This window comes from Phocoena phocoena, chromosome 6 (assembly GCF_963924675.1).
Source record: "Phocoena phocoena chromosome 6, mPhoPho1.1, whole genome shotgun sequence".
NCBI classification, from domain to species: Eukaryota; Metazoa; Chordata; class Mammalia; order Artiodactyla; family Phocoenidae; genus Phocoena; species Phocoena phocoena.
Genome location: NC_089224.1, coordinates 73,188,534 through 73,201,758, shown reverse-complemented (window position 1 = coordinate 73,201,758; position 13,225 = coordinate 73,188,534). Strand labels below are relative to the sequence as shown.

Genomic DNA, 13,225 nt, shown 5'->3' with positions numbered 1-13,225 from the left:
ATTGAGCATCAGTGGCAGGCACTCTGCTAGACCCTGATACTGCAATGCTGAGCCTGTCTTGGAACTTATACAGTGATCAGGGAGAAGGATACTAACAAATAGCACACAAATAGATGTACACTAGCTACTGAGATAAGTGCTGTCAAGGATTATGTGGTTCTGAGAGAGTAGGCAATGGATGGAAGATTTCCTTGAGAAACTTGTCTTTGACTTGTAGGACTTGACACTGTGTGTATATGTACTTTTTAAATGCACTTAAATTAGACAAATATTTGTTGTTGCTCACTCTGTGCTGGACCCCAAAAGAAATTAGAGCCAGTAAGCTACAGCCCCTTCCCTCAATGTATAGTCTAGAAGACGATAAGCCAAGAGGTAACTATCATCATAAAGCAAAATGTAGAAGTTCCATGGTTCAAAAGACACAAAGCTCACATTTTGGGGGAGAGGAGGAACATTAGGAACATCTTCCTGTCAGAGACGGCATAGGATACGGCCCCTGAACAAAAGCTAAAGAAAGGAATAGAGAAGGCCTTCCAGATGTAAGAAAAAGCAAACCGAGATGGAACAAGATAGGAAATTAGAGGAGTTTTCTAACAACTGAAAGTAATCTCATTTTACAGGAGCAGGCTTTTCGGTCACACAACTGTTGAGGATGTTGTCTATTGAGATGCCCTTACAGTCCACTGCAATTAAAGCTGGAAATGCAAATGTTCCCTCGTTTCTCCTCCTGGAGCACATAATCCTGTGCTTTGGTTGGTTGCCGGCTATATGGACTGTTCCCCCCCAACTCCACCCCTACCCCTCCGTGGCAACTACATCTAAGTCTTTAATTGCTGTGTTACCTAGCATTTCACTGGGGTTCAATAAACATTTAATCGTCATAGTAAAAAGTGTCTGCTATGTTGAAACTGTTTTCTCTGGCATAAGTTACCTTCTCTAGAAACAGAAACAGAACTCCTTCCAGATGACATGGCTGGCCCAGTGTAGTGAGTATCAAACTCAGTTTTTAAATACTGCCTACACTAACCTGTATCATCACGTAGCTTTTATGCAATTCAGAGAGGTCTCAACCGTTTCTCCCTATGGATGGTATAATAGTTTGTCTAAATATTGTTGTAGGAAAGTGCTGCAAAATTACTTATTAGCATGTGTTAAGTGGCCAGCTACTGTGTTCCAGCTTCTGTGTAGGACATAGTGTTACTGGTCAATCTTATTAGGGAAGTAAATGGAGGAGCAGATGAGTGGTACCTGATCCAACCCAGGCACAGATATACTTTATCGTTTCTAGCATTGCCAAGAATAAAAATTAGGGATATTTCATGGAAAACTCTAGGTTTTGGGCTTCCCTTGGTAAATCGGAAAATCTGGCAACACGGGGCCTATATCCCAATGGTGGCAGTCAGTGGGAGGTAAATAGCAGCCGTCCTCCTTAATTAGGGTGTGTGTTTCTCAGTGTGCTGTAGTCCCTGTCACTCCCTGTTGCCTACATCTGGCTTGTTTTATTCATTTCTGTGGCTTCCTGGCCCTTATAGTGCCCCTTGCTTTGGAGTGTCGTTGCCTTTCTGGGACCCTTCTCTTTAGTTTCCAGTAGCAATTTTCTGGCCAGCCAGACAGTTAATTATGACCACAACAGCTAGTGTGTGTGTGACGCTTAATAGTTCACAGTGGTTCTCGAACTTTTCCATGTATCAGAATCATCCAGAGGGCCTGTTAAAACAGGAATTTGCTAATCAGTTTCTTATTCGAAAAGTTTGAGGTAGGATGGAAGGATTTGTATTTTTATCACATTCCCAGGTGATGCTGCTGGTGTGTGTACCGCCTTTTGAGAACCACTCAACTACTGTACTGTAGCACAATAGTAAGTCACGTGAGCTTGTCGGGGCAGGATGTTCCCCACCAGAGATAACATTTGGCAAGATTAAGCAACTTACCCAATGTCATAAGAAGCAGCGGAGTCAGATGAAAACCATGTCTTTAGAGTATATCCAGCAGGAGACCATCCCGTACATCCCTGTTCCTGCCCCACATCTGCCCTCCAAGGTGCACAGAATCCTCTAGAGAGTGCTGTAAAACAGACATAGCCACGGGGATTCTAACTGAGGATTATACCATGGGTGATCGTTGTCATATCTCAGGACACAGAGAGTTAGCACTTGTTTGTATTCAGTGAGCAAAGGCAGAAAGGCGAGGTCAAAGCTTGACATCAGGCATACCTGTGAAGGTATGAGACATGCCTGCTGGGCAGAGTGCAGGAGGCCCCACAGCCAGTGTTTCGTGCTTGAAGGAGGTCCACTTGAGCAGGCAGACGGCAGAGCAGGTGGGACCGGTACAGTCTTTGGTATCGACACGGAGCAACAGGTGCTACAGAGCCAGGCGGAGCACAGCACTGGGGATTCATTGCGGAGCCAATGTTACTGTTTTCAAGGGGGAGCCTCATGGGGAACTGTGACTGAGGTAGGCCCACCTGAGGTCTGAGACTTGGGAACAGGACTTCAGGATGGCAGGATTGCTGGTGGGATAAGACGGATTGCCTGGGCAGGGGCTAGGTACAGAAAACAACTATAGGGATCCATTTTCCAAGGTTGGGGTGCTGGGCAGAGCTATAGGGCTTCTCACTTACTAGATCTGACTGTCAGGGTCAGAGCAGAGCTAGCAAGAAAGGTGGTTTCTTCAGTCTTGGCATGTTGGGCTTCTTAAAACTTTCGCTAAGTCAAGATTAGTCTAATGACATGGGGCCCTTCCCTCTTACGGGATGAGAAGGAAGATAAAGATGGGGAACCAGACAGGCCTAGCATGGATTAAATTTATTAAATTCTATCTGCTTAAAACTCTATGAAAAGAATAATTGGGTCATCATGTAATTAAGATAACCATTCACTGACCTAGTTCAGAAGTTTATCTGTACAAAATCAAGACTGTTTTAACAAATTATCAGCCATCTGTCTCCAGTTTTCAAGATAATTAGTTATTTGTTGATTTACATATTCATGTGCACATGTAATTTACATGTAAACTACACCCATGAAAACCTATTTTGTTTGAGATTGTTAGACAATGATATATTCTGGTTAATTGGGGGTTGACCATACAACATTTTGATTTCAATCTTGTTGAAAAATTTTTTTTAAATCTTTTTACCTCTTTCCTGCTAAATGTTGTATAATGAAAATAACAAAGCCCTTTTTCCTTGTTAAAAAAAACGGAGTAGCCTCCTGAATCTGATAGTATAGATAAGGCAGCTATAAAATAAATATTGGCAATTCAGGGGTGTGGGAGTGGAGAGGCATGCCTACCGCTGCTCAGGTTCAGTCGTTAATGTTAACTGTTCTTCTGTGGTTTTACCCCTATCCCAGAAGCGAGCCACAGAAACTAACCCTGATGAGCTGAGGAGTCTGACTGAGCTTCTGCTACTCAGTGAATACCCAGCCCATGAAAACACTCAGGGCTGGGTATATTGTGCGTTTGATTATAATAAACTATAAACACAGAGGGGATACGTGTCTCTTTTTTCCCTTTAATAGCATTAATTGTTTTAGGATTGTGATCATCACCTGTAAACAGTCATTATGTGTAGCATGACATCCTCATTGTCCCGACGGGAACCAAACACTCTGCTTTCCTCTAGTCAACTTTAGGTAGCCTCATGGTTTAATCTAGAGGGGAAGATTTCGGACTGGGTTTTATCTAAGAAAAAAAAAAAGAAGCATTACATTATTATAAACCAGTTCAAAAACCAGTATATGAGGAAAGACCTCACTTGTGCACAGTGTAATGTGCAAACCGAAGGCAATTTTCAGTGATGGAAAGGAGATTAAAACTTTTTTTTTTTTTTAAACAGGCTCACGCACAATTAGTTCGAGAAGTTGATGTGGAGAAGGTGTCTGCTTTTGAGAATCCGTATGTAGATGCAATAAAGAGTTTATGGAACGATCCTGGAATCCAGGAATGCTATGACAGACGACGGGAATATCAGTTATCTGACTCTACCAAATAGTAAGTATTCCTCCAGGAGGCCCTTTGCATCTTTCTCTTTACTTTCATGTGCAGGTGCTCTGCAGTGAGACCTTCTGTGTTCTGTAATGTGTGTATTGTTATCTGATTCTAACTGCACAGTTAGGAAGTATAGGTATTAAACTTGTGCCAACCTCATAAATTTCAACTATATTGTAAGGCACTGGCATGATGAGTCAGGGAGAGTATTTTACTGTTTTCTGTTTGAAAAGCAAACTGAAGACTCTAGGAATCTGCATTCACTAACCTGTCTCTTTCCCCAAATTGTAAAGCAGCAGTTCTCAAACACATACTTCATTGTGCTTTGAAATCTTGTAATAATAATTTTTAATGCAAATTTCGGATCTTACTCATATGCTGGAAAACACCTACGCACATGAAGAACCGCAAACAAATGCGCTTGATTATGGCTTCGCAAACATCAGACCTCCTGGTTTCTAGTTTCCAGGCACAGAACCTTGACTGCTTCCTGGGAGCCACTGTTATGTTGATGGATAGATTTGCCTTTGCATGAAAATTGCGTGGGAGTCGAATTTTGCATGCATTCCCAAATTATTTTGTGAGCTGTCAATCAAAATCATGTGTCCTGGGAGAGATTTGCATCCTAGAGAGCTTTGTTAGTTCTCTAGATTAAATCTTGCCTAACAGAAAGAAAGTAAAGCTCTGGCAGTCATTGGATTAATGTAATCAATGTGGTCAGCAATGTAGATAATTGGGCGCCTGAAAAATGGATTTTTTTTCGTAGTATTTAGCCAGATTTCTGTCTACATTAATTATGTTAACCCAGCATTTGCCTCTTGTATTGGTTCTGGGCAGACAGAATAAAGGGTGGAAAATATTCAGCAGCCTCAGGGCAGTTCATGTGTTGAAATGACCCTCTGGATGAGAGCAGGACCATGGGGAAAATAAGGAGCCCCATAGGCTGATTGGCATCACTCAGCAGTGCAGAGAACATCCAAGAGCTGTTTGGCTCTGTTTTTGAAGTAAAGTGGATCGTGCTCTTACCCTAGTTCTAGGCATTTGTATAAGATAAGTTATGATTCAGGTTAGCCAAAGAAATGTTGCCTGGTCAAAACAATTCTTGTATTCCTAAGGTAAATCTGAATGACGTAATTCTGAAATGTGACGTGGAACGCTCAGGAACACCGTGTCTGTCGTGTTTAAGCTAACACCCACCGCTCTGGCCCTCTGAAATGAGCGCTTCCTCATTCCCTACTTCTTTTGTCCTTCTTCCACGCCTTCACGGAGCCTTCCACACTGCCTGTTCTCAGTCTTCCTCTTCCGTGTCTGCCCACCTTCCTTCGCCCCCTTCCCTTCCTCCCTCCCTCTCTCCTCCCCCCGCCCCCTGCCCCGAATTCCTACTGTGTAAGTTCCTGTGAGTAGAGAGATGAAGAAGATGCGTTCAGCTCTGATGTGTTGCAAATTCTGCCCCCTCAGCCTTTGACCTGCTGTCTTCCTTTTACTTCCTGACCCCTCTGTCTTTCTGTTTCCTTTGCCATTCCAGACTCCATCCATCTCCCCCACATTGCTGCTGTGCTTTACCCCTCGTTCCTGTTGCTGCTCATTATGTCTTGCGCTGTCCGCCCTCACCTCTGGTTCTCCTCTAACTCCTCTTCACTTCTCACTTTGCTATTGTGACGTCTCTCCTGGTCCATTATAAAGTTACATACACGAATAAATCCTCCACCTCTCATCATTTCTAACCCCCGTCTTTTTACTTTTATCATAAATCCTGTCTCTCCCCCTCTTCCTTACCTCTTCTGTTCTTTACCTGCCACCTAGATCTGTTCTCCCTACAGAGAGGTCTTGCGACTAGGGTATCAGAGCACCGGTGTCCCATAAGGATGTTGCTTACCAGGGTTGGGGCCCCACCCCCCTTAGGAAATGGTTTGCCTCCTGCTCCTGGGATAGGCCCTCGAAGAGATTCCTGTTTGCCCTGAGGACACCTGGGTCGGCTGCTGCTGTTGTGCTCTTGAGACAAAGCTCCACCGTATGTCTGGTGACATTCCTTCAGTTTAGATTTGTGCATTCCCAGACAAGTACCCATGAGTTGCTTTAGGGCAAAGAGCTATCCGCAGCGGTTTCCCCAGGCCCCTGTTAGCACTGTGATGCTGGGAGAGCCACCATCTTAGAATTCTGGCGCACAGTCTGCGTCTACCGTAAAAACATGCCTGCTCTGTGGGCACATCCCTCGTGTTAGAGCTGGAGATACGGGGGCACCTGGGACAGGCTGATCTCAACCCCTTCACGTGATTATTCTTTAAACAGTTCTACTTTCCCCTGATGGGTATAGGGAGAACTCGATTTTCTAAACTGTACATCACGTGGGTATGTAGTGCATGCACATGCACTTTTTTTCTTTTTTAACCGTATCTTTATGCAGAAGGAATAAAGTAAATTATATGTCCTTATACCCACATTTCAGTGTGCATCTTTTTGAAAAAATAGGACATTTGCTTACATAATAAAGAATACCATATTATACCTAAAAATAATCAGCTGTCCTTTTCATCATTCCATACCCAGTTCATATTCATATTTCCCACATTCTTCCAAAATGTCCTTTAGAGTCAGTCAATTTTAGGGCTACACATTGCATTTGGTTTATATGTCCCTTAAGTCTCTCTTAACCTAGTAGAGACCTGCTTTGTATTTCACTGGCATGTTGAAAAGATTGACTTGGATTGGGCCTGACTGCTGCCTCAGAGCATGATTTAACTTCCTTTTCCGTCTCTTGGATTTTCTACAAACTGGAAGTTGCATTTAAAGACTTGATTAGATTCCAGTTAACCATTGTGAGTAGAATATACTTTAAGTGATGTCATATACTGGTTTACCCATCAGTGATAAGTTAAGGTTCACCACAGTGTTAGGGCACTGACAGCCTCCATTATAAAGTTATATTTTTTTCCTTCTGCCACCAAAAGCAATCTGTGTGGTGTTACTTGGTCATTGTGTAATCTCCAGTTCCCCATCAGCTCTTCACATGATCGTTTTAATTCCAATCAGTAAGTCTCACCTGGTTTAATAATTCCATTAGGATTTGTAAAAGAATGATTTTCTGCTTTTATCATTTGGTCTTTGTTGGCATTCTTCTATGAAGTAGAAGGTTTTCTCCTCCACTGGTGCTATTTGCTCATCCCGAAATACATTTTCTACCAAAAGGAACGTGTTTCATTCAGTCTTTTCATTACAGTACTTTGTTACATAGGCTAAATAGATGGTGACTGTATAACTTACGCAAAGCAGGACATTTTGAGAAGGAAGGGGTTACTGTTAATAATTGCAATGAAATAGCAGGCATAAACTGGGAATCTCCTGGTCAAACAGGGACATTTGGTCACCTTAGCTAAATGAAACCTAGGGAGGTGTTTTGTTTCTTTCCCCTTCGTTTTCTCTAGAAGACTCTTGTTTACTTTCAGGGGGTAGAACCAATCTATTCCTGCGAATTATGTAAGTTGTGTGTGGAAACCTGAGTTAGCTGACTCCATCCACGTTTCTGATCTCTAACCAGGATGTTTCAGCACTCTTTATATTATAGATCAGGGCCCAAGTGGCCTGGCTGGCCTGCCTTTAATCCCATTGTGCCAGGAGGCCAAGTATTAGCGTCACTTTATTCTTCCCCATCTTAGTCCCAGGCATTTTCCTTTTCCTTAGCCAGGAAAACCTTCCCAGCACAAAGATAAGACCAGTGGCTTTTTGGATTCACCCATTTGCTGCTATGTTCCACATGTTCCCCTAGTGTGGGCCAGGGAACGCCCCGTGAACTGCGGGGATAGTACTGATGAGGATGTAGGTCCCCTGTCTTGAGCATCACTGATTCCCAGTACTGAATTCATTTTCAAAGAGTAACTCAGAATAATTCCTTTTTCTGCATTCGAGATGGTTGTTACCCCTTTTCCTTTCTGACCTTTGTGTACATTCCACTGGTGTGTCTTTTAGTATTTTATCCTGCCTCTGTTACTTCATGAGGATGCATGTTGTTCTTTCTGTCTTTATAATTAAAATTTTAAAAACTTTGTTGATATTCTGCACCTAATTTCTTATACGGTGACATCACCTTACAGAAATCTTTCTGAATTTAAGACCAGCCTCCCTGAGTACTGACTGTCTCCCTTGTGCTTCTTCAGTTTAGATTTAGGGAACATGTAGATACCTAATCTCTAGCCGTGTGAGAATCCGTGCCTGCCGTGGCCATCTGCTTAAAGTTTTCAGCTTAACAACAGTTCTCTCCAGGACCCTGCTGGTTGTGAGAGTCAGTGTAGGCCACTTGCCAGGAATACTGAGAACAGAGGCCAAGCATGCCTCTCGTCTTTTCTATCTGATGAGCTCCTATTTATCCTTCAAGACCCAATTCAGGAGTCACACCCTCTGAAAGTCTTGCCCAACACCAGAGAGAGTGAGTCACTGCGTCATGTATCTTAACACTTGTACAAATCTCCTTTGTATCTGGTATCGTGTTTACCGAAGTGTCTCTCTCCTCTGCCCACAGTGCCTAACATTGACTGCTCACGTTTGACCTTCACAAATGATTGTTCCATGAAATCATAGATGGGTAATTTCCACTGTTTCAGTGACCGTGATGTAGGCACTATCTGTCTTTGGCCATTATAGGCGAACTATGAAGTTCCAGAGCTAAAGGCATTTAAGTCTTTTTTCCTGCTGTTTTTGAAGATCTGGCATGTGGAAAGTTCTGTTATCAAAATAGCTGCCATTTGCTGAATACTTCCTGTATGGTAGATTCTGTGCTTAGTCGTTTATATGCAAAACTGTAGATATTTCTTATTATCCCTATGAAACAGGGTCTCAGAGAGGTTGAGTGACTTGTTCACGGTCACACAATTAGTAAGTGATAGGAGTAGGAACTGAAATCAGATTTGCTGCGTCCAGAGCCCAAGTTTTTAACCACTGTGAAATCCAGCCTTACAGAGGATGGATGGATAGATGGATGGTTGAATGAATGAGAGAGAGAGAGGGAGAGAGATAATTGACAGTTGTTAGATATATAGGTGATAGACTAATAGATAAAATAGCTCTGATTAGATAAATCACTTACCATGAAAGATACAAATTATTTATTAATCTTTATTAACGTTGCCTATAGGTAGCTCCGATTTACTGGAAAACACACCCATCAGGGTTTTGATTATCGTCCACAAAATTTAGCCATGTTTAACAGTATATCAATAGTTCATACAACATAGAAGATATTCTAGGTCACACAGAATTGAGAAATATTATTTATTTTAGTCTACAGTTTTAACCCCTTTTCCCATACTCCATCCAATAACTTTTTACTGGAGTCAAACTAGAGCCAATAAGAACACTAAAGTGATTTGAGCTTTTGTTTTTCTACTTTGATTAGCCAACTTGCTGATCATCATAAACAATCGGATGGCTCAAAGGACAGGCAGCGCTGGTAGAAACAAGGAGATGGGAAATTCCAGACGATGGATCAGCAGTTTAGGATAAGTTTGCATTCGGCTTTAATTTGGCATATTCTTCCAGTTCTATTTAATGAGACTAAAAAAGCATTTTAAGATGCTGGAGAGTTTTGTAGATTCCCTTATTACCCTTTTTGTTATCGATTTTAAAAAGTCTGAGGGCTCTGAATATCCATAGATAAAGAATACAATAAACAGATGGCTGTAGGTTTACTTTTTTTTTTTTTTTTTTGCCGGGGTTCACCACCTGCCTTAATATACTGAGACGTCAGGTCAAATGAGTTCACTGCCTACAGTACCAAAAGCGCCCTGACATTAGCCAGAGAACACAAATCTCAATCAACTTGGCATATAGTGAGAAAAGTCCTCACACTGAAGGCCTTTGGCAAAAGACTGCTGTATCCTTGTTCACCTTCAGGGACCAAGTAATGCCTAATCTTGCTTTACTGGAGTACCCTCCAAGGATTTCAGTAGATCAGACACCTTGAAATTTCCTCATGTTCCACAGCCCATGAATCCAAAGTACATGAAAATTGGCTTTGGGGCATAAGTCAGATTTGGAGTTTACGTCTAACTTCATGCTTAAATTTTTAATTTAATTTAAAGATGCACAAGGAATTTGAATGTTGGATTTTAAATGCAAAGCGAATTTTCAGAGGTAGGTTAGCATGTCGGCCTGCTTTGGGGCTGAATCCTTCTTGAAGAAGTACCTTGCTAAAAATTAGTTCCTGACTCATGAGCCAAATACTTGAACCTGACGTGTGTTATCTCTAACTCTCACAGCCATTCTAACTTTACTCTTTATCTGACTATTAAAAAGAAGTGTAGGGCTTCCCTGGTGGCGCAGTGGTTGAGAGTCTGCCTGCCGATGCAGGGGATACGGGTTCGTGCCCCGGTCTGGGAGGATCCCACATGCCGCGGAGCGGCTGGGCCCGTGGGCCATGGCCGCTGAGCCTGCGCGTCTGGAGCCTGTGCTCCGCAACGGGAGAGGCCGCGGCGGTGAGAGGCCCACGTACCGCAAAAAAAAAGAAGAAGTGTAAGCCTACTGCAGGCATTTGGAGGCAGATGAGACATTGTGTGGTGAGACCATTGGGTCAAAGTCCAGCCTTCAATGGAATTGCGTCTGCCATTCCTCACCTGTGGGGCTCTTGACTACGTAAGTCTCACTGGCCTCAGACACTGGTGTCTGTTCTGTAATCTCTAAACTCTCTTCTAATTCTGAAATCCTTTGATTCTCTAATAGTAGAATGCCTTTATCTGAGAAACCATTACCCTATGCAGTCAAGTGGAAACCTGGTACCCCCCCCCAAATTTACCTGGAAATGTAATGAACAGAGAGATTATTCTCTACATAGTTAAATGACTAAAAATGCTCTCTTGAGCTCAGAAGAGGGTATTGATCTTGCGTATGTTTGCTCTTTTTTAAAGAGTGACAGTAATAACATGGAGTGGCCCTTTTATTCACCCGCGTGACATATTTACTATTTTTGTTTTATCTAATGAGCCATATCTCCTAATAACCTTTATTTATCTATCTATTTATTTATTGGCTGCATTGGGTCTTCGTTGCTGCTCACGGTGCGGTGAGTGGGGGCTACTCTTCGTTGCAGTGCGCGGGCTTCTCATTGCGGTGGCTTCTTTTGTTGCGGAGCACGGGCTCTAGGCACACAGGTTTCAGTAGTTGTGGCTTGCGGGCTCTAGAGTGCAGGCTCAGTCGTTGTGGTGCAGGGGCTTAGGCGACATGTGGGATCTTCCCGGACCAGGGCTCGAATCCATGTACCCTGCACTGGCAGGCGGATTCTTAACCACTGTGCCACCAGGCAAGTCCCTCTCCTAATAACCTTTTGCAAGAATAAAACATGCCCTGTATTTGTCTTCACAGTGAACTCTGATGATTCTAAGACTTGGTCTCTGGTATTCCTTTTTCAGAATGCTTGGAGCTGTTAGAGGTGGTAAGGCTCAAGCACTGTAACCTTCGTCACAGAGATGTAGTGGGGAAAGGGGTTTGCCTTGACACCTGCTCATCATTCGTTCACTCTGCTCGAAGGGCAAAGTGCATGTGGGAGACGCTTCACTCTGTCAGTTTGCTGCTTGCTCATATTTCGGCAGAATGTTTGCACGTTCAGTGGTTTGACCTCTTCTTTACAGTCCTTCCCACAATCTACTCAGGATGACATTGTACCCACATGGAACCAGGGGCGCTATTGCTATCGAACAGGATTGGAAAACCCGCAGGCCCAACTCCACCTGCTGCCTGTCTTTATAAATTAAGTTTTGTTGGAACATAGCCAAGCCTATTTGTTTGTGTGTTGCCCAAAGCTGGTTTTGTGCCCAGTGGCAGAACTGAGTCATTGCAACAGACTGAATGACCCACAAAGCCTAAAATACTTACAATCTGATTTCAAACCACCCCCACCTCACAAAACAAAGAAAAGAAAAAAATTGCAAGCCCCTCCCGTGGAAGGAGACTGAATATTAAAAGGCAACTAGCACTCTGCTTCCACGTCTGCCATTTAGATAGACCCTACCTTAGTCCTCGGATGCTCTGAATCAACCCAGAGATTCATTTTTAGAGAACTGAGAGAACAGATGGCCTGCAATCCCTCAGCAGTACTCCATCAATAGCTCTTCGCACAACAAAACTTCAGATAGGAGGTGAGCGTCAGAGAGCTCTAGACTGTGTTCCCTGGTAGTACCTCTAAATGCCGTGCACAGAATGTCCAGTACTAAAGATGGCATAAATGACCAGAAATGTTGACTGAGTAGATTTGGCTCTGAGAGTAAGGATTGTGTCTCATGTGGCTTGGCTTTTGCCCCCACTGTAGTGCCTGGTACAGCTGGTTGAGAGTGTGATGGGATTTAACAGTCAGTGGGACCAAAGGTAGGGCTGACCGGCTTTTGAAAGCGGCCTAAGAGAACTCGTACCTGACTAGGAGATAACCCCACCTCCAGTCTCAAGTGAGCCCAGGACACTTGCTTTCTCCTTCGGGCCCGTTCCTTTATTTTCACTCCCCACCTGCCAAGCCCTCTTTGAACTCTTATGGGCTGACCCTGGTGTTCTTCTTCATTAATACAGTGGCTTCTTGATCTAAAGAATTGTGGTCTATAATTAGTTTAACATGACCAGCTCCTCAGACCTGATCATCTTATTAAAATGAAAGTTCTGGTCCTACAGAACCAATATCCAAGTTAAGGAGACACGACCATGAGAGACCTGCTTTAGTCAGCGACCTTTTGCTCATGGCTGACTCCTGGCTACCATCACTGGGAGCTCTCTTCTGAGTCACATCTTTTCTGTGCTGTAAAATGGTTATTTTATAGCATGTTTATCGCCATTGCTAGAGCACGAGCTCCTTGAGGACAGGATTCACATCTTTTTGTTTTTCTTTGTGGTTCCCACCCAGTGCTATGCACAGTGCCTAGTTTTCAGTCAGGCTTTAAGAGAAAGTTGTTGAATGAATGAGGAACATAATAAAAGAATAAGTAAATTACGTTTCTTTGCTGATTTCTTCCCATCTCTCTTTTCTCCCCTCTTCTGCCTGTTCCAGTCCCATTCAGTCTGCACGCTGTAACTCATCCCCCACTCTTCTACGCAGTTCTCTAGCGACTGCAGTTCATAATCATCTCTCCCTTCTCAATGCATTCATAGTTAGCACCTCACAGTTTGGCACTTAATTATTTCTTAATTGATTCATCTGTGCTGTCTTTGCTTCGCAGGTAGCCTGATGTCCCTAAAGGCAAAGAAAATATATATTTTTTAAGTATTTTGT

The 13,225-nt window shown here is 43.1% G+C and overlaps 1 protein-coding gene across 1 annotated transcript in view; it reads left to right on the top strand.

Annotated features, from left to right (window-relative positions):
- GNAQ (G protein subunit alpha q) overlaps positions 1-13,225 on the top strand; it is a 288,442-nt gene that overhangs the window by 199,477 nt on the left and 75,740 nt on the right. Inside the window, exon 3 of the mRNA XM_065879190.1 lies at positions 3,839-3,993. Within this exon, the coding sequence (XP_065735262.1) occupies positions 3,839-3,993 (155 nt within the window). The remainder of the gene's footprint in view (positions 1-3,838; positions 3,994-13,225) is intronic.